Source organism: Rattus norvegicus, chromosome 1, assembly GCF_021556685.1.
Source record: "Rattus norvegicus strain SHRSP/BbbUtx chromosome 1, alternate assembly SHRSP_T2T, whole genome shotgun sequence".
NCBI classification, from domain to species: Eukaryota; Metazoa; Chordata; class Mammalia; order Rodentia; family Muridae; genus Rattus; species Rattus norvegicus.
This window is the reverse complement of record NC_141534.1, coordinates 213,465,254-213,489,269: the sequence shown is the minus strand read 5'-3', so window position 1 is coordinate 213,489,269 and position 24,016 is coordinate 213,465,254. Positions and strand designations below refer to the sequence as shown.

Sequence of the window (24,016 nt, the reverse complement as noted above, 5' to 3'; positions counted from 1 at the left end):
GGTCCCATGCCCTCTCCAGCCGGGCCTCGGAAGCACCTCCTCACTCCCAGGACTGAACCCACTCTGCCCTGTGTGCCACCCTCTGCTGGGAGCCAGGTAGCCCACAGTTAAGAAGGGTGGTGGGGTGAGCAAAGGAACGGATCTCAAAACTACCTGGCCTCGGCTGTGCCTGTTGAGTTTGTGGTGGGGGGAAGAAAGCAGAATGTTACATTTGGATGGTCATTTCTTCTTAGAAGGTGGGGTCAGATTTGAGGAGGCTGCTCCCAAGGACACCAGGAACATCTCCCTATCAACCCTGGAGATTAAAAAAGGGGCTTACCTGTCAAAGCATCTTCCATGCAGCAGGGATTTGGCGTAGCTGTCGATGGATGCCTCAGGATCCTCCTCTCTGTATCCCTGCTCCGATTCGTCCAACGTCACGAAGAACGCTGCCTTTTCCACCGCATCCAGGGACTGCTTATTTTTCCCTCGTGCAAAATAGGTCTGCCGACACTTTGCCCAGGGCACTCTGTGGCAAGGAGCAAACACATCTAAGATCAGTTGCCCCGGGGCGGGCAAATGGCTCAGTAGGCAACAGTGCTTGCTTGTCAGCACGAGAACCTGGATTTTACCCCTACCGCCCACGTAAAGGAACCAGGTATGGTGGTATGAGACAGAATCAGGATCCTCAAGGCTTGTTAGCCAGCCGGGTCACCTAAACACCTAAGCTACTGAGGAACCCTGTCTCCAAAATCAGTGTGGACAGCTAGTGCCTGAGGAACAACACATTCACACAGACACACAGACACACACACTCCCTGCCCTTTTTCACTAACACACACACACACACACACACACACACACACACACACACACACACACACACATACTCTGTTCAGAATGAAATCCAGCCTGTCCCTGCCCCAGACTTCCCCTAGCAGAAGCCACGACAAATGCTGCCTTGGAGCCAGGCCCTGACCTGAGTCCACTGATGTCTTCAGCACCACAGACCCATCTGTCAGATGAGGAAACCTGAGGCACAGAAATCAAGCCACAACTACTCTGGGGCAGGGAAGGAGTGACACGATCTGGCCCCTGATCCCAGACCTGGACTGATCACATGATACTCCCACAATGACCTCCCTGTGCCCACCACGCTGCTGAAATTGGTTTCCCTTCAAAACTGCAGTAGCTTCCTCCCATTGCCCCTGGGTCCCTCACACAGTTCTCAGCGTCCAGGCCCTCTGTGCTGCCTAACCTCCATTGCCCACATCTCTAGCACTTTTCGGTGTCAACGCCCACAAATGCCGCAGGTCCCCAGTGCACCCCAGCTTTCTGGCTTTCCTCCTCAGTCCCAGGCTCCAAACAACACACAGCCTTGTAATCTCCAACTCTATTAAAGCATTTGCCTCTCGGCCTTAGCTCCCGCGGCAGCTTCAGAGCAGCTCAGGGGCTCTGTGGAAGATGGCCTTTTGTGAAATGCTGGCATACCTTTGGCCTCAGAGAGCAAAATGCCCTCCCCACCTTCTCATTCCACCTGCTTCTAGTTGAGTTAGCTCAAAGCAAGGCACAGGGCAGTTCCTCTTTCCCATAGTCTAACCCCACAGTGGAGCTGGCCTTAAAGATCTGCTCGCTTGGTGTGTGTTGCGGGGTGTAGGGGGAGCCAGCTCAGTGGGTAAAGTACGTTCTACATAAGCCTGAGGACCTGTGGCCATTGACCTATTATTCTAGTGCTGAGAAGGCGGGGACAAGAGGGTCCCTAGAGCTCCTTGGTCTGCCAGACTAACCAATCAGTGAGCTCCAGGTTCTGGGAGCGACTTGTCTTCATAATTTAAGGTGGAGAGGACCAGATGGTGACACCCAACATTGACATACGTGCACATACACTACACACACACATACAAAACAAGTCTCCCTGGCTGGGGGCAAGCTCAGTGGTGGAGTGCTTACCTCAGAAAAAGAAATGAAGGAAGAAGTTAGCTGGATGTGGTGGTACAGGACTTTAATCCAAGCTTATAGGAGGTGGAGGAAGGGAGAACCCCAAGATCAGGGCACTGGTTTGAGGCCCTCAAACACATAGGATGTCTGAGCCATTAACAAATATGTCCATAGCCCCATGAAAAAGGCCACACCTTCACATGTGCCCTCCTGTGTTGTCCCACATACACCTGCTGTCCTGTACTGAACTCAGCTGCCCTTGTGCTCCACCATCTAGGAGCAGTCTGATACCATGAAGCAACACTAAACAATGACCTCTGACTGTTCTGGTGCTACCCTGTGAGGAAGAGCTCCTGCAGAGCACTAGGAAGGGTGTGCAAGGCCGCACACACACACACACACACGAGTGCACACACTTGTGCACACACTTGCATGCACGGGCGTGCACATGCACACACGCACCTGTCTGCAGCAGTGAGGGCGGCCAGCTTGGCCTCCCCAGGCTGTGGCTCTGAGGGATCATCCAGGATCTGCTGCATCTGCTGCTCCAGCTCTCGGGGCCTCAGCAGCCTCCCATCGTGGTAGAGCCAGACCTTGAAGTACCGCCCTCTGTGGTACACAACAATGTGCCTGCTGTCCTTGATATGTTGGATGGTGTCTGCGGTGGTGAGGACACAAAGGAGTGACAAGAAGTCAGAAAGCCTTGGGAGCATAGATCTGACTGTTTTGCTTTGTGAGGATCTCATGTAGCCCAGGCTGGTCTTAAACTCCCTATGTAGCCAAGGATGACCTTGAACTCCTGATTCTCCTGCCTCTACCTCCTGAGTTCTAGGAGTACAGTTGTGTGGCCCCCGACTCCATACTGAGTCACTCACTCCCTTTGGCTTAACCAGCCCTTCTAATCTAACGTTTCCTATCTATGAAACAAGGTCGGCACGTGCAGTATTGAATGATCTCTCCCATAAGTCAAAGGCAGAGTTCAGTTCCCAATTCCCACATTAGGTGGTTCACAGCCTCCTGAAACTCCAGCTCCAGGGAATCTGGTGCCTCCTTCTGGCTTCTTTGGGCGCTTCACATGCTCATGTGCACACGCATATGAAGAGGCAACTCATACATAAAAATAAAAAGTAAAAATAAGGGCTGGAGAGATGGCTCAGTGGTTAAGAGCACCGACTGCTCTTCCAGAGGTCCAGAGTTCAATTCCCAGCAACCACACGGTGGCTCACAGTTATCTGTAATGGGATCCCATGCCCTCTTCTGATGTGTCTGAAGACTGCTACAGTGTACTCATAAAAAAAAAAAAAAGTAAAAATAAAAATCTTTAAAAAATGAAATGTTTCGGCAAGGCACAATGGTGTATCCCCTGGGAGGACCAGGAGTTCAAGGCCAGCCTCTACATATCAAGTTAGAAGCTAGCCTGAGCTACATAAGACCCTGTCTCAAAAAGGGGTGTGTGTGGGGGAGAGACTAGGAGATGACTTGTGGGTAACCCTTGCTGTGCAAGCCTGGCGACACGAGTTTGATCCGCACTCATGGCACAAGATCTGACCTGCACATGATTGCTATGGTGTGGCTGTGTCCCTCCTACACACAAACACAATAAAAAAAAAAAAACCATAAAAAGAATTGACAGTAAAAGGCTGGTTGTGGTGGCCCACTCCTTTAATTCCAGCACTGAGGAGGCAGAGGCAGGGGGATCTCAGTGAGTTAGCTTGGTTTAACTAGGGAATTCAGAATAGCCAGGGCTGCATGAAATCCTGTCTCAAAAGAAGCAAACAATCAGAGCCCACAGCAGAGCAGGAGAGGCCTCTGATTGCTAGCATGCGCTGTATGACCTCACTGAGCACACTACATTTTCATGAATTATAATTTGTCGTCTTTGCAACAGGGCTTCATTAAGAAGCTTTCCCGGCCTATAACTCACTATGTGGACATAGTATAGACCAGACTGGGCTCAAACTCCCAGAAATCTACCTGCCTCGGCCTCCTGAATGCTAGGTTTAAAGGCATGGGCCACCACACTCAACGTTACCCAGATTTTAATTAATATTTATGATCATTACTATTGGTGACCACGATGGAGCCAGCGGGATGGTTCAGCTGGTAAAGGTACCTGCTGCCTAGACTGGACCCGCACGGCGGAAGAGAACCAGTGCCCGCAAGAACAAAATAAATAAATTCCACTTATTTATGTATCCCGTGTGAGTTTCTTTTTTTCTTTCTTTCTTTTTTTTTTTTTTTTTTTTTTTGGGAGCTGGGGACCGAACTTGCCTAGCAAGTGCTCTACCACTAAGCTAAATCCCCAATCCCCCCGTGTGAGTTTCTTTCTTTTTTTTTTTTTTTTTTTTTTTGGTTCTATTTTTCGGAGCTGGGGACCGAACCCAGGGCCTTCCGCTTCCTAGTCAAGCGCTCTACCACTGAGCTAAATCCCCAACCCCAAGATGTAGTTTATTTGTTTTTTGTTTTTTTCGGAGCTGAGGACCAAACCCAGGGCCTTGCGCTTGCTAGGCAAGTGCTCTACCACTGAGCTAAGTCCCCAACCCCCCGTGTGAGTTTCTTAAACATGTGTGAGGACAAGCATGCCCTGGTACATGCATGTGTAGACAGCAGATGACAGCCCATGGGAGTCTGTTTCCTCCTTCCACCACAAGACCTGGGACCAAGCACAAGCACCAGGCTTGCAGACAAACACATTCAGGTGCTAAGCCACTTCGCTAGCCCTGAAGGCTACCCATGACTCTAGTCCCCTTTCTTAAGCTGTGTCCTGCCTGTCGGAGGTAAATGCTCTGCTCCCTCACATGCTCCTGCACCCATAATGCTTTGCCCTTCCGTAGCCCAGAAACAATGGACTACAGGCTCTGGCTCCAGGAGGTGGAATAAATCTTTCGTCGCTAAGTTATTTTGCTCAGGTATTTGCTACCATGTTAAAAAGTGACCAATGCTGCACACTTGACCCCAGCTGGCCTGCACGGCACCAGCTAACATCCGTTCTCCCTCCCTGTGTTTTCCAAGGATGGTTAGAAGCAGATTAGATGACCATCCAGCCCAGGCCAGGCCTCCAGCAGCAAGCAGCTGGGCCATGATCCAGCTCCTCGGGCATGCTGGTTCTCACAGGTATTTTACAGCAGACCCTGCATGTGGGCCAGGGTAAGATGCCCAAGGAGTCTTAGGGGAATATTCCAGCAGGTTTGGGGGAAATGCCTAATGAAAGGAACTCTCAACAGAAGAAATACTAAAACCTGGACACTGGCCCATTGTCCAGGCCTAGTAGGGAATTCAGGCCAGAGCTGGGGTTTAGTTGTCTAATACGTATGAAGCCAAGAGTTCCAACCGCTGTAACATCTACTCCAGGCATGATGACACATGCCTATAGTCCCAGTGGGAGGCAAGAGGGCCACCCTCAGCTGTGTACTGTTTTAGACCAGCCACATGAGATCCTGTCCCCAAATCACTACCAATGACAAAAGACAAAGGGACTCCAAGACAGGAACATTCAGAAACAGAAGCTCTTGGAAAAGGACCCTGTAGACCATTCTGCCCCCAACATTCCCCAACAATTCCTAGTTCTGAGCAGCAGAATGGCAAATGCTGGATCCCAGGGGAGGCTTCGGTGAGTACTACTCACCTGTCTCTTCCCCAGGGATCCGGGAAGTATTGAAGAGTCGCTCCCACTGGGCCGAGCAGAGTGGAATGGTGGATCCCAGAAGACGAATCTGCAATAAAAACGTGTTTGAAACTAACAGGCAAACATCCCACAGGAAAGCCTTACAATGAGCTGATTAAAATGCTGCCCATGTCCTCCTCACACTGCATCACTCAGCTTCCCCTGGTGTAGCACCTAGGGGACTCTGTGCCAGGGCACTGAAATTCCTCCCAGAGAAACACTTAAGCTACCCGAGGTTATGAAGAAACGGTTCTCCCAAGGAGTTCACCAGTGTATCCATACACGTGGATGTCAGAGGACAACTTGCAGGAACTGGTTCTCTCTTCCCACCACGTGGATTCCCAGAATTGAACACTTGTACTCAGGACTCCCAAAGTCACTTACTGAACCTGAACCTCACTGATTCGGCCTGTTAGGAACCCCAGCTTTGTCTGATTTGACTCCCCAGTGCTGGGTTACAACTGCTGCACCAGTGCGTCCGAGTGGGAACCACCGGGTCAGGTCTGAACGCTTTTCTCGAAGCAAGCACTTTATCAACCGAGCTGCCTCTCTAGCCTCCCGAAAGATTTTTTTTTTAAAAGAAAGTTTACGTACGGGTTTGAGTTCCTCACGGTCTAATGTGCGACGATACAGCAGTATGGCGTGGATGGTGTTGCCAGCTCTCGCTGCCTGGATATGGGTTGGGGTGATGTACAGCATCTCCTGTGAGGACGAGACAGCAGAGAGGGCTCATCGGGATGACACAGTGGTCTGTACACAGGTGCCTGGGGAGTAGGGGCTCCCTGACAACTGTGCTCCTACAGCTGTGCTCCTACAGTTGTGCTCCTACAGCTGTGCTCCTACACTGTGCTCCTACAGCTGTGCTCAGTTCCAGCCACCCTTTGTATTTGTTTTAAGTAGGCTTTTGGATTCTGCTGTTGTTTTTTTAATTTTTTTTTTTTGGTTCTTTTTTTTTTTTTTCCGGAGCTGGGGATCGAACCCAGGGCCTTGCGCTTCCTAGGCAAGCGCTCTACCACTGAGCTAAATCCCCAACCCCTCTGCTGTTGTTTTTTGAGACCAGGTTTTAGCTTTCAGGCAATCCTCCTCCCTCAGGTCCCTGAGTGCTAGGATTGAAGGCACGCGTCACTAACTTCACGACGTAATAAATTGTTAGACCATTTTCCCTCATTTGGACACTTCTGTTATTGCTTTTCTGGCAGATTGGCTATGTTTTTTTTCTTTATGTGTGTACGTGTGATTGTGTGGTGTTAAGTGTACATGTGTGTGCAGGTATCCAGGGAGGCCACAAGAGGACATCAGATCTCCTGCCACTGGAGTTATAGATGGTTGTGAACCACCTGACTTGTGCTGGGAACTGAACTTGAGTTCTCTGGAAGAGCAGCAAGTGCTCTTAAACTGCTAAGCCATCTCTCTTGCCCCAGACTTACTCTTTTGAGAGAGTATCTCATACAACTTAGGTGGGCCTTGAACCATATCTAGCCAAGGATGATCCTGAACTCCTAATCCCCCTGTCTTCACCTCCCTAGTGCTTGCCTGGCAGGCAGGAGCCACCACAAGCTCTAATTTTGCTATTGCTCTATTACAACCCCAGCTCCCATCTGTTCTACCACAGGTTCAAGGCCAGCCTGCGCTTAGTTAGCAAGTGTTGTTTGTCATGAACATGCTTTGCAATGCAAAGATATTTGCAGGGACCCCTTAGACACAGGAGGGTCTAACGCATGGGCCCCAGGCGGCCTCTTCACAGCAGCATGAAGACTTGGACAACAGAGGCAGAAGCAATAAAGGAATCCATCTCCAGCTTTCCCAGGCACCAGCAGGGACGCCCAGCAGGACAAACCCATCTTGACTGCAGTAGGAATGGAAGACCAACTCACCATGGCGTAGTAGTTGCTGTTGACCATGAGCGGCCCTCGGCCCCGCAGGTAGATATATTCTTCCCACCAGTCACTCACCTACGGCACAAACACAAGTCAGGGTACTGAGCAGGAGCCATGCCCAGATGAATGCGAAAACTTTCAGGAAGATTCCAGCATATGACAGGGTCCAAAGCAAAGCTGTCTTAAGCAGAGAGAACACAAGGAGTTGAGAGACACACTGATCTTAAAGGGAGAGCTGGTCAGACAATAGATCATTATTTCATATTGGGCCTGAATGAATGAATGAATGAATGAATGAATGAATAAAAGAGTCGGGGCTGGGGTTTTAGCTCAACTGTTAGAATGCATAAAACTGGGCACAGAGCTCTACAGCAGCGCACACACAGGCAGGGGGATCAGGAGTTCAAGGTTATAGCACGTTCAAGACTGCTACATAGCAAGACTGAGGCTAGCCTGGGGGGGCCACATGAGACCGTTTTCACAAACGTGTAACTGTCAGAGTGTCCTGGCTACAACTGGGGTGCTGTGCTGAACGCCTGCCTGGTATTCACCAAGCCTTGGGTCCCATCCCCAGTATGGCATAAAAAACTCCTCAAATTTCCCCTCAGATCGATCTTCCTCTTCCTGATGCCTGGGTTGTCTCAGGCACAGCACTAACCCTGAGGCTGGCATGTGTTGTCTCCACCCTCCAGAGTGATGGTGGCAATGTTACACAGCAAGCTACCCTAGCCACCCAGAGGCTGCAGATTTAAACCCATGCTGATTTGAGCACTGTGCTGGGCACAGACCTGAGAAAAGGACCTGATGGCCTGAGGGTCCTGTGGCCTCCTGCTCTCCCAGGCAGGGCCTGGGTCTGGCACCATCTGCTGGTTCTGCTGGATCCTTTTCTCTGTTTCTTACTGTCTATTTTCTCTGTTCGTTTTTGACTATTTATTATTTGTGTTTTTAAAATAAATTTTCTCTTTTGTGTGGGGCAGGGGGCTGGGTTTCTCTTGTGTAACCCTGACTGTCTTAGAACTCATACTGTAGACTAGGCTGGCCTTGAACTCAGAGATCTACCTGCCTCTGCCTTCCCAAGTGCTGTGACTAAAAGTGTGCACTAAAATTTTTTTCCGTGTGTGTACTTGGTACCTATGGAAGTCAGAAAAGGATGTTGGATTCCCTGGTGCTGGAGTTATAGATGGTTGTGAGCCGCCTTGTGGGAATCAAACCCAGGTCTTCTGCAAGAACAACAAATGCTCTTAACTGCTGTGCCTTCTTGCCAGCTCCTTGTTTTATTTTTAAAGCAGGATCTCAAGAAGTTCAGGCCCACCTTGAGCTCTATATAAGCACAGACAACCTTGACCTTTGATTTTCCTGCCTCTATCTCCCAAGCACTTGGGGATAAATGCATGTGCCACAAAACAGGTGCCGTGCTGGAGACTGAACCCAGGGCCTTGTACACCATAGGCAAGGACTCCAGTTGAGCGTCCTTCCCAGCTCTCTTGATTTTTTTTTTTTTTGGATGGGCTACAGAAATGGCTCAATGTGTGCTGCTCTTACAGAGGACCCAAGTTTGGCTCCCAGCACCCATGCTGGGCAGCTCACAGCCACCTACAACTGTTAGGGGATACCATGCCCTCTAGTTTCCATAGATATCTACATTTATGCAATACAGATAAACTCACCTAGGGGTGTGTGTGTGTGTGTGTGTGTGTGTGTGTGTGTGTGTGTGTATGTATATATAATTTTTTTAATTTAGGAGTTTTTCTTGAGATAGAGTATGGTTTCCCTATGTGACCCTGGTTAGTTTGAGTCCACAGTCCTCCTGCCTTTGCCTTCTGAGTGCTGGGACTATAGGCATGTACCATTGTAGCTGGCTCCTATAGGTTATTTTCAATCCCTTACCTTCCATCAAGTTATTCATGACACCTGGATCCCCCCTCCTGGTTTCCTATCCTGCAATGTACCTATTGTCCCTCCCTTAGCAGTTTCCAAGCAGTCAGCTGCCACTGTCAACATCTGAACTCTGACCAGGGCACTCAGAGGTGATGCTCTTGGATGGAAAAATACCAGAAAGCGAGCTGAGGTGGCTGGGCCACCATGGGAGAGAACAGCCTTTGCGACATGCCAGGTCGGGGCTAGAGGGTCATATCCAAAGCAGGTCCCTGCACTGAGCAGGGTGCAAAGGCTGCTAAGGACCCTGAGGAGGGAAGGGATGCTATCGGCTCTGAGTACAGTTCTCAGGGAAAGTAAGGCTGAGCTCAGCCACAGCCAGGACTCCGTGAGCCCTGGAACCCAAATGGGAGCTTTCCTCACCAAGAAAAGATCTGCCTGCAGAATTACTTACGTAATTTGTGGCCCACCAGGATTTTAGCTTCAAATACCACTGCAATTTGGGTCCGAGGTTGACAGCAAAATCCTGGGCCAGTGCTGTCATGCGCTGGAAGTCTTCTTCCTTCATCAGTGGCCTCACAGATTCCAGGTACTGGAGAGAGAAAACACGAGTGACGTTAAACACCCTCATCCAAGCCATGGATCACTTCACACACCCTGGAAAAAGTAAGACGGTGTCTGAAAAGAGAGCAGAAGTCACAACGGTACGGGTGCCCTCCAGCATTGGAAGCTGGAATGCGCTAAATTACTGCCAGTTTACAGCCAATCAGGATCATGACAGAGCCAGCCTCTGCTACTCTGTGACCCGTGGACACCGCCATCAACAAGAGGCAGCAGGCACCCAGATAAAAACCATGCATGGATATTCCCAGCTTCCCTGCTTACAACACAGCCCACACTCACTCCATTGGATGGACAGATAACTGGTCTACCCACACGACCGAGCGTTATCAGCCACAAAAGGGGAAGAAGCATAGCACTGTTAGGACAGGGATAAACCCTGAAATCATCCTGCTTTGGGGAGCTGAGACAGGACAATTACAAGTCTGAAGCTAGCCTGGGTTAAGATCCTGCTTCAAAGAAAAATAAACGCTAGTAGGGGGGAAACCTCCGTAAAAGTCACATATTACTTAATTCCATTCATGTCATATTCCCTGACTAGGCAAAACTACAAACAGAAAGTGGAACAGAAGTTGGCAGGCTTGGGGCAGGAGCGTGGGAGTTATTACCTAATCGCTACGGCTTCTGCTTCAGGCCATTAAAAAGCCTTAAACCCAGGGTGGTCACAACTGCTCGATGCCCTAGGTATAATTGGCACTGCTGAGCTTACAACTGAAAACAATGGTTCTGTGTGTGTGTGTGTGTGTGTGTGTGTACACATATGGTGGCATTTGAAAGACAGAGGCACTCAGAAGTCATCCTTACAAATGCTATCCGCCTCCCTGGAAGCAGCCTGAAGTTTAACAATTAGGCTAGGTTCACTGGGCAGTGAGTCACAGGGATCCTCCTGCCTCCACTCCCCAGTACTAGGATAGGGGTGTGTACCACGAATCTGTCATTATGTATGGGTTCTGAGGAATCAAGTTCAAGACCTCATGCTTGCACGGCAAGCATTTTACTGACCGAGCCATCTCCTTAACCGTTTTCATCCTTTATTTATTTTTTTTTTTGACAGCGTTTCACTATGTAGCTCTGGCTGGTCTGATCTCACAAGAGATCTGCCTATCTCTGCCTCTTGGGTGCTAGGATTAAAGACATGTACCACCATGCCCAGCCTTTTAAAAAACAATAAATGTGGGTTTTGTATGTATTTGCTACAGTTTAAAATAATGGATACACTCAAATTACTGAACTTTGCACATTAAACAAGGGAACTATACTGCATCTCAATAAAGCCATTAAAAAGGAAAGATGTTTCAGTAGGTGAGACGTGGCACCTTTAAACACTGATGGTGCAGTAACGCTCCAGAGAAAAACAGTATCAAACCATGGATAGTGAAACCCCTATCATCAGAAGGCTAAGGCAAGGGGATCTAGAGTTCAAGGTCATGGGCTGGAGGGATGACACAGTCGGTAAGGGCACTGGCTACTCTTGCAGAGGCTGAAGGTTCTGTTGCCAACACCCACTTGGTGGCTCACAATTGTCTATAACCCCAGTTCTAGGGGATCCAACACCTTCTTCTGGCCTTCTCAGGCACTGCATGCATATGGTGTACATACATACGCAAAGTCAAACACTCATACAGATAAAGCAGAGGGTAAGTAAATCTTTTTTTTTTTTTTTTTTGGTTCTTTTTTTCGGAGCTGGGGACCGAACCCAGGGCCTTGCACTTCCTAGGTAAGCGCTCTACCACTGAGCTAAATCCCCAGCCCCAAGGGTAAGTAAATCTTAAAAGAAAATGTTCACCGGGCATAGTTGCACATACCTTTGATCCTAGCACTCAGGAGGCAGAGGCAGAGACAGGAGGATCTCTGTGAGTTCTAGGCCAACTGGATGTACAAAGTCAGTACAGGACAGTCAAGGCTACAATAGGAAAACAAAATAAAACAAAAACCCCAACGGAAAAAGTTCAAGAACAGTGTGCGATAACTAGAAAGACCTTGTATCCAGAAAATGTATATCAAAGGGCTCTGGATGTAGCTCAAAGGTAGGACACTTGTCTAACCAGTGCAAGGACTCTGTGGGGCTGGAGTCAGGAGACATCATTATTAAACCCTACAGGAGAGACTGCAGAGCAGTAACAGAGATCAAGGACTGAATTTTACAGTCACAATTAGACAGAAACATGGATCCCGAGGATGCTGGCTTCTCGCTTGAGTGTGCAACATACCTACCCTGCTCACAGTATCTTTGACAGCTGGGACAGGCAGGCGTGGCAGAGACGTCTGGAAGCTGTACAACATGGGCTTCCGACCTGAGAGGACCTTGACCATAGCCTGAAGATACAAGACACATTTTCAAAAATGAGGCTGTGTTAAACTGCGTATGGTGAGTGTTACGATAGATCCAGTCCCTGTTCTATACCATCAGGCCCGGGTCAAACAATACAGGTCCCACTAAAAGCTCAGCTGGAAAAAAAAAAGTCTTCTGGTGTGGCTGCCTACTGTCTTTTCTGACTAGGAACCCCACCCCCACCGCACCCCTGATCTGACAATGACTCTGCAGGTGGGCTGTCTCCTGGAAGGTCCTTGATTTGAGGCTGGTGCTGGCTCTGCATATAGGGAGTAGGGTCAACTAAGGTGCCTGATCCTCAAGCCACCCCTAGGACAGTAGTCAAGTAACCTAGAGGGTGAGCTCCTCCCACAGTCTGTATGAAGACTGTGTAGCCCAGCCATGGCAGGCTGCAGTCTCCTGCTGGCAGAAGCTAGGACATCCTAAGGGTTCAAGGTGTGGTAGGTGACGATTTTTGATGCTCATGAGTGCTGGGACTCAGCACAACATCAGCCACAAGCGCCATACTAGCGGACGCTGTTTAAGCCTGAGGGTTAAGTTTTGCTACTACATTATAAAGCTCATACAGAAGGTGGAGGCTGGTTTGGGAAAGAGTGAGGGCCAGGAGTGTGTGGTAAGCACCAAGGGGAACCCTGAAGAAGTGCAGGTGATGGGTGTGGGGGGGACACACTGACCTGCAGGTCAAGGTCAAGCTGACTTACTCCTCCCTGCACAAAGGGACTCCCAGAGAAGCAATTTGAAAGACAATGTCACCAGGACCAGACTCATTAAAATCCTTTACAAACCTTGGGTGCAGAAAATTACTGTTTATAAAAAGCAGAAGCCAAGAGTGGTGACAATATGTGCGTGGGGGGAGATGTGTGACAGTCACACAATGGTGTATGAAGAAGGGAAGAAGAGGTTGGGATCTGAGTGCCAAAGAGAGTGGTCCCAAGAACGATCAGTCATTGCCCCCATCCCCCTACTCCAGAAAACTAAGCTTATAAAAGCATCTCAATGGGGCTTTGGGTGTCCTTCAGTGGGTAGACAGCTCACCTGGGTAAGCCAGGCATGAAGCTCTGAGTTTGATCACTGGCATCTCATAAAAACCAGGCATGGTGGCGCATGCCTGAACCGGGGGCGGGAGAGCCAGAAACTCAAGGTCATCCTCGGCTACAGAGTCAAGGTATGGCCAGGCAGGCCAAGCCCTCACCTCAAAAACCAAAACTAAACACAACAAAAGTCTCCACAACTAGTTATAATTTGACAAACACTCATGCATACGGCACGACCCTCTCCCTTAAACAGGGGGCCTTGCTTGGCCTCAAGGTCATGGAGAAATAGAGAACGCTGGTGGGTTAGGGTAAATCATGTGATCTGACCAACTCAGGAAACCATTTGACTGCAAAGTGGGCCCCGAGGCTACAAAGACCTCGTGGGTGGTACTTACGCTCAATATCCAGCCTGAACTACAGGACAAACAGGTGAGTAGAGAAATGGCAGAACTCCCAGAAACCATTAGCAAAAGCAGCCCTTTGTACCATCCATGCAAGTGTCAAGGTGAGCCATAGCTCTCCCACAGTTGGAGGTTGGGGACAGGTCACACACCAAGGTGCAAAGGAGGGAGGGTCTAACAAGGGTCCTGCTCTGACTTGGGGCATCAGTCACAGTGGGTCCCCTAGCAGGTGACTGGTGGTTACCATCCAGATCTTGGTGCTGCGGCTCATTTTGCCGTGTTCTGCAAACATCCAGCCGTGGTAGGAGAGCAGCACCTTCAGCGAGTAGCGCATGGTCATGATGACTGCCACCCAGAGCCCTGTACCAAAGAGGACGCCGCTCACAATGTTCTTCGTCTGGCTTGACATTCGGCCACTGTGGGGATTGGACCAGACAAGTAGTTAAGGCATCAGCATAGAGAAGGTGGTGATGTCAGCTACCAGAACGCAGGTGAACCAAGCACCCTCCCAGGGACAGGAGAGAGCAGGCTGCAGCGCCCTGAAGCAGAGGAAGCCTGAGGGACCCCAACTCTCCAAGTACTCTGGCAGTCTCTAGCCCTCTCGAAACGAGTCAGCTGTGGCTGGGTGCAGCAGAGTGGCCTGTCTCTGGTTCCGGCACTCTGGAGGCAGAGACCAGAGACCAGCCCGGGCAACACCATGAGCCTTCTATTCCCCAAGGAAGAAGCAAGAGGCCAGACTGCGGCCTGAGCAATCTTGAACAACACACAATTTTTCCAGTCTCTGGAGGAACGGTGGAGAGCTGCACTCAATGGCAACGGCTCCCAGGGGTGGGGACTGCCAACTGCTGCACACAGGGATCCTGGCCTGTTTTCTTCAGATTCTAATGCTTTGCCACTCTCTCAAACATATCTTGCTTGTATTTGCTGTGCCTAGGGGTAAACTCAGGGCTTCGTGCTTGCTAGGCAGGGGTTCAACCCCTGAGTTATATCCCCAGCCCTCAAATATAACCTTAAAAGCTGCTTTTATTCATAGGAAACACAAATCTCCCAGCACGCTGGAGGCAGGGGCAGGTAGACCTCTGTGAGTTCAAGACCAGCATGGTTTATATAGTAAGACTTTGTCTCAAAAACAAAAACAGAACAAAAACAAAAACAAAAAATTCCACATAAATAAAAATAAATACATCTTTAAAAACAAAAGATTTTTAAGTAGTTAAAAATCAAAATCACCGACTGTGAAAGAAAAATCAAGACAAAGCACAGCTGTTTTATGGGGTTATTTTAGTTGTTTTAGAAATCGAAAAAACGGGCTGGAGAGGTGGGTCAATGGTTAAGAGCACTGACTGTTCTTCCAGAGATCCTGAGTTCAATTCCCAGCAACCACACGGTGGCTTTCAACCATGTATAATGAGATCTGGTGCCCTCTTCTGGCCTGCAGGCATACATACAAATACATACATACATACACTTACTATATGCATAATATGTAAACAATACATAATAAATAAATAAATTTAAAACACATAACAAAATTAAGAGGTTCCAAATGATCATAATAGCAGCACATATAATCTTCAGAGTTCTGATAATGGAAAATATTAACGTCACGTCAGAGACAAGTAAAAGACCTATGCTCTGGAGGCCTTGCCTCTCAGAAGAACAGGGTCAGCGGCCTAGCACAACTGTCATTAGAAGATGCTTCCTCCTGCAGCTGATGGGAACGGATACACAGTAGCTCACCATCATCCAAAACTCTAGTCTCAGGGGATCAGATGCCCTCCTCCCACCTCCGAAGGCACCAGGCACACACATGGTACACAGGCATACATGCAGGCTACACATATACATAGAATAAAATTTCAAAAATAACCCAAGCTGGGCCTGGTGTCACGTGCAGAGAGGCAAGCAGATCTCTATGAGTTCACGAGATGGCTTGGTCAACCCAGCAAGTTCCAGGACAGCAGGGCTACATCGAGAGACCCTGGCTGAAAACAAAAACAAAAACAAACAAATAAACAAGAACAAAAATCCAACAAAAAAAAAGGTAATCCAACGTTCAGCTGTGCCGATGGCCTCTACGATCTTCCTTTCAGATCTACTCAAACAAAATCGAAGCAGCCTAGGGACACAGGAGTGCCATCCACACTGGGAAGATGGCTCCAGAACAGCCCTCCAGGCTGCCAGACTCTGAGCCTTCACCTGGCCTTTCTAAATTTGGGCCAGAGATGACCCAGTTTACGAAAATAGAGTCCAAGGGACAAAGAAACAAATCTTATAAACACTGAGATTAAATGAGGTTTTAGTAGCTGGCATGGCTATGTGCAATCCGGCTTTGAGACACAGCCCATGTTAAGAGCAAAGGCAGCCGGCTCAACACACAGGGCAGCAAGGTGAGCGTTCAAAGGACTTCCCTCACCTCTCAGGACTGCACGGGCCTAGTCTATGGTGACCAGATCTGCCAGCTGCTTCTGACAACCTAGGCCCAGCTGGATGTTCCAGGCCCCAGGCAGACAAGAGCCTTGGCAGGATGCCTGGACAGGCATTTTTATCTCATTCCCTGCAGTTGCTTACAAAGGCCTGACTGAGGCTGCCTGGAGCGCTGGAGGCTGAGAAGCTGGCTGGCTTCTCAGTCACTCCTGGGTGTCTCAGTCAGAGGGCAGGGCATGGACACTCATTAAAGACTGACCTCCAAGATTCCCGGGCGCCTATACAGTCTGTCTTAAACTTGCCACACTGCTGGGTTAAATCTGCTAGTCGCTCTGAGTCAGCAGAAACCAACTCCTCCAGCTGTGAGCGTCCCCGGGGGCCACTCTCTCATCTGTTTGCTTGTGCAATCTTTCCTAGTGTATAGTGACTACATCTGAACGAACAGGAGAGAGCCTCGAGAGGCCCAGAGCTGTGCTGGAGAGATGGCTCAGTGGTTAACAGGACAAGTGGTCAAGGTTGGTTCTCACACTTGCAGCTGAGTTTAGCCAACTCAGCCTCTGGCCAGGAAGCAAGGCCAAGTACAGAGCAAGGGGCTTTCGGTCATCGCTGCCCAGTCACAAAGCCAGTGTGCTTGCCTTGAAGGATTTACGTGACACAGGACAGCTAAGGGCCAATTCTGAGACAGCATGTTTGAGCCCAGAGTAGTAGTACACGCCTGCAGTCCCAAGAGACAGGAGGTTAACCTCATCAAGAATTCAGGGTCACCCTACATTACACGACACCTTGAGACTAGCCTGGGATACCTGAGACCCTACCTCAGAAAAACAAAAGAAGAAAATGTGTCCAAAAGCGCAAGGCAACTGAGGTGCCTATATCCTGTGCCCAGCCACTCCACACTGAGGATCTAACAGCCTCCATCCTAGATGGTGTTAGGGACCTGCATGACATAATTGTCTCCAGGGGTGGTCTAAGGCTGTGTGGTTCAGTGGTAAGAGCTAGCCTAGCATGCAGGAGCCCCAGGACTCCATGCTCATCACAGAGAAGGAATGGCGTATGCAGAATGTTCCCTATCTACCTTCAGATCAGGTCCAGCATCCAGCAGCAGACCCTAGGTACAAAGAACCCAAGAAAAGTATTACAGGGCTGGAGTGGTTAAGAGCAGTTATTGCCCTTACAGATGACCCGAGTTGGGTTCCCAGCATCTACATCAGGTAGTTCGTGCGTTTCTAATACCAATTTCAGGAAATACAAAAGCCTGCTCTGGCCGGTGGGGGACCCACCAGGCATACATGTGGTATACAGACATACACGCATGCATGCAGGCAAAGCACTCATATACATAAAAATGAATAAATAAATCTTAAAAAAAAAAAAGCCAGGCATGGTGGGACACACTTTTAATCCCAATACCCTGGAGGTCAAGGCAGGTAGATCTCTGAGTTCCAGGCCAGACAGGTCTACACAGTCAGTGCAGCAAGAGCTAGACAGTGAGACCCTGTATCAAAGAAAAAGGAAGGAAGGAAGGAAGGAAGGAAGGAAGGAAAGAAACAGAGAAACAAAGAAAGAAACAAAGAAACAAAGAAAGCAACAAAGCAACAAAGAAACAAAGAAAGAAACAAAGAAAGAAACAAAGAAACAGAGAAACAGAGAAACAAAGAAACAAGGAAAGGGAAGGGAAGGGAAGGGAAGGGAAGGGAAGGGAAGGGAAGGAAAGGAAAGGAAAGGAAAGGAAAGGAAAGGAAAGGAAAGGAAAGGAAAGGAAAGGAAAACCAGAGGCTGGCCAGGCCTTGTCCCTAAACAGGATGATATCTACTCTTAAGGTCCCAGAATAAAAATAAACTAAAACTCAAAGCCAAGGGGTAATGGACCACGCTGCAGGCATCTAAGCCACTGTGAAGAGGCCAAGGGCTGAAGTGTCCCTAGGCAATGAGTGGCAGTAAGTTCAGAGGACCAGATCACTGGATGGACTAACTCCAGGGCAACGGCCACATTGGGAGCCATCTTCTGGGGCAGAGATGCCCTCTGAGGTCACCGCTGGCTCCAACTTGACTTCAGGGAGACAGACACCTGGAAGGCAGGTCCCCGTGCCCCTGCCATTCTTAGCTTAATCTCCAGAGGAAGGGCAGCAGTGTCTGCAGACTTTCAATAGCACATTAGGAAAGCAACGAGGATGCATGTGGAAAAACAGCAATAGTGTGGTACACAGACGGTCCGGATGGAGGACGGTCAACAGAGGTACCGTCATCTTCCTCCTCGGGATGCGGACGGTGGGCGGCGGGTTACTCACGTGGTGTCTAGGGTCCGACTGATCTTTGCGATCATGCCCAGGGAGGGGTCCACTTTGGCATGCATGGATGAAATCACACCCACCACCACGATAAGCCAGCTGGACGGATTCGCGGGGAACACACCAGTGATGATGCCATTCTGGAAAGACACGTCAGCTGTGAGCAGCACCCTCCCTGAAGCCATCATCACTGCCCGTCAGCAGCCCTGCGGCAACAGGCAGCTGGAGCATCAGGCAGCAGGGAGAAGGTGCCCTGTGCAGGCCAACAAGGACCAAGGCCCAGAAGCTGCGTCTCTTCCTGGAGCCACGACTGCCTAACCTTCATGCAGTCTATTCTCTCCCTGACTTCTGAGCCCAAATGCATCCTGGGAGAACAAAGCCACCAGACTGGGGATGTGGCTTAAGTGGTGGCTTGAGCAAACCCCTGGACTCCGTCTCTGAAGTCAACCAAACTCTAAGAAACCTAATAAAACGGCCAATAGGTAAGTCCATGGTTCAGCACCAGGGAGGACAGAGGCAGAAGGCATTCAAGGCCATCCTCAGCTACATGGAGGTCAGCCTGAGCTACACAAGACCTTTTCTTTGAACAAATAAGTAAGACACAAATTCACTGAAGTTTGAAAATAACTCTCTTCAGGAAGGTACAAGGGATCCAGCTGAGGGGCAGAGGGCAGACCTGTGCTCCCATCCTGACACTGCCCCGGCTCTGGCTTCAGCTGCTTGGCCTGTTTTACATTGATCTGGTGAGCTCCATCTGCCTTTTAGGGCATGGTAGCATAGGCTTGTATTCCAGCACTTGGGAAGCAAGAGGCTAGCTAATCTCTGTGAGTTCAAGGCCAGCCTGGTCCACAGAGTGAGTTCCAGTAGAGTGAGGGATGTAAAGAGACTGTGCCTTAAAAAAAAAATCAGAAGCAAACAAACCCAAAACCCAAAACCTGACAGTAAGAAGGAGTTATGAGGCCATTTTATATATCTGTGTCCCCCACAAACCTTAGGCCAGCATGGAGACCACTGCTCCCCCAGAGACCCACCTAAGACACATCCCTTCCTCAGCGGGGCCCCGGGGAGGCGCACTAAACACCCTGAGCAAGTGCTGCAGAGATGATCGTCCAACCAACCTTGAACCGGATGAACTTCTTCTTCCAGGAGTGCAGCCCCGACAGGCAGATCTGTTTGAGGGCTTCGTGGCTCAGGCGGAGGTCAATGCCATCGGGGGTGACAGTGAACTGGAAGGCCACAGCTTGGTGAGCCTCTGCCATCTTGAGTGGGGACCTGGAGGAGGGGTGAGAGATGGCTTTGAGAAGACTGGCACCAGGAACTAGGAGGAGTAGGCCCTCTCAGAGTGACCCCTGTGGCCCAACAGATTCACACTGGTCAACAGCTACAGTTCTGCCCCTCGCCCCACACTCCTCACCTGTGCAGCTCCCGACAGCTTCGTTTAGAGGCCTGGGGTGATGGCGTGGGTTCATGCTACCACCCACGCCCTCTGCCTACCCCACACTTGCAATGGCATCCTCAGCCAGCCTGGCAAAGGACATCGGTGCCCATGCATTGACCTGAACGGCAGACACGAATCTTCTTGTAGCCCTTGCCCCCCTCAGTTGTTGTGAAGACACCTGGAGTAGCCACTAACAAGTCTCCAGCAGCCCTGAACCCGACCTTCAGACAGAACCAATACACCTCCAGCTCTGGATGGTGCGACAAGGACTCCACCTGTGGTGGTGAGGTAGCTCTGCCGGGCAAGCCCGTTCCTCCAAAGGCTGACAATGTGAGCTCCATCCCAGAACCCAGGAAAGGTGGATAGAGAGGGCCGATTCCACAAAGCTGTCCTTTGACCTTTACAACAACACGGTGCCATTCATGCCCTGTCCCCTCCCCCCATGGAATAAATAAAAATGCTTTGTACACTGGCTGTGGTGGCGCCTGCCTTTAATCAGTACTTAGGAGGCAGAAGCAGGCAGATTTCTGAGTTTGAGGTCGGCCTGGTCTACAGCAGAAGTTCCAGGTCAGACAGGGCTATCCTGAAAAACCCTGACTCAAAAAGCAACAAAAAACTTAAAAAACAAAACAAAACAAACAAGCAAAAAAAAAAAAGACTCTATTAGCATCATACAAACTGCACAGACCCTAACTAGTCATGATCCTCTGAGGCCATTCCTAAAGTCAAACTGGTCTAAAGCATCCATGTATGGGGCCTTCATCATCCCTGAATGAAACAAGGCCTCTTCTGCAGTAGCTTGCTTTGCCTAACTCAATACAGGAAATCTTAGAAATCTATGGGTGCTGTCTCCATACCTAGCCTGTGTGAAGCCCAGGTTTGATTCCCAGCCCCTGCAAAATATGAGCATATGGAGCTGGAGAGATGGCTTGGCTGGGAACAGTGTTCCCTGCTTTTGCAGAGGACCTTAGTTCAAGTCCCAGCACCCAAGTCAAGCAGCTCACTACCACCTGTAGCTTCAGCTCCATGAGATCTGGTGGCCTCTTCTGCCCTCTGTGGGTACTGCACTCACATGCACATATACACAGTACAATACACATGAATAATAGAACGAGAGGGATCTACAGTGCACTCTTTCACCTTTCTTCAATTACTCCTGCTGTCAGAATCAACAGCTTCCAACCCCTCCCACATTCAGCATAGTCGAAGTGTCACCCCCTCTCTTCCTGCCTTCCCTCACTCTCCAGAACTGCCCGAGGAGTCCCCTCTTCTGAAGGTGTGCAACCCTTCTGTTTTCCAAAGCTGGCTGTTTGTTACAAAGTGTGTGTGTGTGTGTGTGTGTGTGTGTGTGTGTGTGTGTGTGTACATATAAAAGATACAAGGTAAAACTATGCAGAACAATAATAAAATCTAATTTATGGGTGTGAGGGTCTGAGAAACCTGTCAAAACCAACAGGTATCAGGACTAGAGAGATGGTTTAGCTGTTAAAAGCACTTACTAGTTTTACAGAGGACCTGTATTTGGTTTCCTGCATTTAAATGGTGGCTCACGACTATCTGTAACTCCAGTTCCAGAGGATTCCACACCCTCTTCTGCCCACCATAGGCACTACCTACATATACTGCATATACATGCATGTAGGCAAAACACTCAGATTTTTAAAAACTTAAGCATGTGCCTTTCTAGAAAATCAGCAGACGGTGTTCTAGGCTGTAGGTCAGGTGGAAGAATGCCTGTTTAGCTTGAAGGAGCCCTGGGCGTGATGCCCAGTGTTGTGTGGTAGTACACGCCTGTAATTCCAGCCATCAGCACAGGGAGGCAAGAAGACCGAAGTTACCCTTGGCTATACTGAAAGCTACAGGCCAGCCTGGGCTACACGACATCAACAAGCAAAACTGGGGCTGTAGCTCAGTAAGTAGATCATTTGCTAACATAGATGAGGCATGGTTGTCTCAGGGCAATCCTGGAACCTGGGAATGTCTGGGTTCTATCCCCAGCACTGCAAAGGAAATTTTCTAAAATCAGTATATGTACCAATATATATCAATACAACTCAAAGATATCAATCAAAGCCAGCTGTGCGTGGTGGCAAGCACCGCAGGAGGATGAGGCAGAAGGATTGCCACAAGTTTTGAGGCCAGCTTGATTGATCTGTCAGCCTAAGCTGCAGAATGAGATGGTGTCAACTGTCAATCAGCAAATATTTGCCGGCTGCCTCCCGTGTACCGGTGAGGTGAGGACCTGGACCCTCATAGAAATGACCCTTCTGCCCTCTTGTGGCATAGCTGAGAGGCAAGCAATACCTACAGGGTAGTTAGGATGCAGGAGAAGGAGGGCCCGGCAGGAGACCACAAAGCTCGGCAAGCCATTTTGGATAGGCGAGCAGACAGCCCTGGCCCTGTGTGGTGCCAGCGAAGATGAAGATGAGGACCTACTGAACAGGTCTGAGACCTGTGTGCTGGGCAAGCTGATAAAAGGGACCCTCCAGCCTTGAACTATGTGCTCTGCGAAGCCACTCCTGGGGTGGGGGGAGGAGACAGCAGACAGTTCACCTGTAGACCTGCTGTGTTGGAAATGTCACAATGTCACTGAGGACACCTAGGTGGAGCAACTAGGGACAGGAGGGTGTGGGAGAAAGAGGAAGATGCCCGTGGGTGGCACACCTGGAAGCTGGCCTTTGAGCACTGTTGTGACCTTAGAAAGGTCAAGGGGGAAACAGCCTGGTACTGAGGATAATTTAGAGGCAAGGGAAGTTCCAGTGTATCTTCATTCTGTGGCAGGCAGGAAGATGGCAACAGGGCCTGGCCATGGTGAATGTGCACACTTGAGAAAGCCATCGAGACAGCTAGAAGCAGAGTGTGGCTCTAGGCGGTGCGAGGAGGTTCACATGTGCGATCCCTCGAACGTCTGCTCTTTCTTCCTCTGCCTCCCAAGTGCCGAACTGCAGATACGAGCCACCGTTCTTGGTTTATGAAGCCAGGGATGGAAGCCAGGACATGCCAGGCAGGCTTCCCATATCCGAAGCAATCATGAGGCTGCATGGTAGACAAGACAAGAAACCTCCCCCCTCCCCTCCCCCAAGGCATCAATCTTGGCAAACAGGGCTCTGCGACTAGACACCTGGCCAATATTTTACACAACCTCAAAGGTAAGCCAGGCACAGTGGTTCGTACACTACAATTCCACTAGTTGTAAGGCAGAGGCACCAGTATTGTTTCAAGTTCAAAGCCAGCCTGTGGGCTCAACAGTGAATTACAGGTTCTGGGCAACAGACAGATCTTGTAGCAAAAACAAAAACGAACTCAATAAATACATTAATGAGTGTTTAAAACACCAGGGAACTATTTGGATGTAAACCTTTCTGTTGTGTGCATGTGTGCATACGTGCATTCGTGGGTGTGCACACCTGGAGGCCTGAGTTCAACACGAGGTGTCTTCCTCTGTTGTTACAACCTTACAGTTTGGAGGCAAGGCCTCTCGGAGAACCTGGAGCATGCTGATTGGCTGAGTGATCAGTGAGCCTGAGTAGCCTCCTGTTCCCACCACCAAACACGGCACTGGAATTATTGGCCTGCACTGCTGTTCTCAGCATTTTACGTGGATACTGAGGCTCTAACTCAGGACCCCAAGCTTGCCCAGCAAGCACTTTACCCACTGAGTCATCTCCCCAGCCCACGAGGAGGCTGTTAACAGCAGTGGATTAAACACAGTGTTACAATTAATTCTATCTAAGTCACCAACCCCATGTTTGCCCAGAAACCAAACCTGGTCTCAAGACAATCATGGGGCCTGGGAATATCTATGGTGTCCTTTCCAGGGTGAAATATCCCTGTCACATGACCTGAGTTTAATATTCAGAACCACCTAAACCTACCAGGTATGACTGCACAAGCCCATAAACCCAGCACTAGGGATGTAGACGCAAGCGACTCTTCAAGGTTATCTTGGGCTACACAGTGAATTCAAGACCAGCCCGATCTACACAAAACCATGTCACCAACAGACTTAAAACCCTGCCTAAGCTTAATAAAGGCCTTGTTCACTCTGACAGCAGGGAGTTCTGCTGCTTTGTGGGCATGCATGAGCAATGCACTCTGCCCTCACACAGCCTCCCTGCTTCAAGCCATTAAGCAGGCACTGAT

At 49.6% G+C, this 24,016-nt stretch overlaps 1 protein-coding gene across 3 annotated transcripts in view; it reads right to left on the bottom strand.

The window, feature by feature from the left end:
- The window catches only part of Cpt1a (carnitine palmitoyltransferase 1A), a 61,460-nt gene that overhangs the window by 14,586 nt on the left and 22,858 nt on the right, over positions 1-24,016 (bottom strand). For all 3 annotated transcript variants that reach the window (XM_087640255.1, XM_087640222.1, NM_031559.2), the window contains 10 exons: positions 19,554-19,707; positions 18,436-18,575; positions 13,966-14,137; positions 12,169-12,270; positions 9,788-9,925; positions 7,456-7,533; positions 6,176-6,283; positions 5,543-5,630; positions 2,380-2,575; positions 320-508 (listed from right to left, as the gene is read on the bottom strand). In XM_087640255.1, coding sequence (XP_087496381.1) covers positions 320-508; positions 2,380-2,575; positions 5,543-5,630; positions 6,176-6,283; positions 7,456-7,533; positions 9,788-9,925; positions 12,169-12,270; positions 13,966-14,137; positions 18,436-18,575; positions 19,554-19,694 — 1,352 coding nt within the window. In that variant the 5' untranslated portion in view covers positions 19,695-19,707. The remainder of the gene's footprint in view (positions 1-319; positions 509-2,379; positions 2,576-5,542; positions 5,631-6,175; positions 6,284-7,455; positions 7,534-9,787; positions 9,926-12,168; positions 12,271-13,965; positions 14,138-18,435; positions 18,576-19,553; positions 19,708-24,016) is intronic.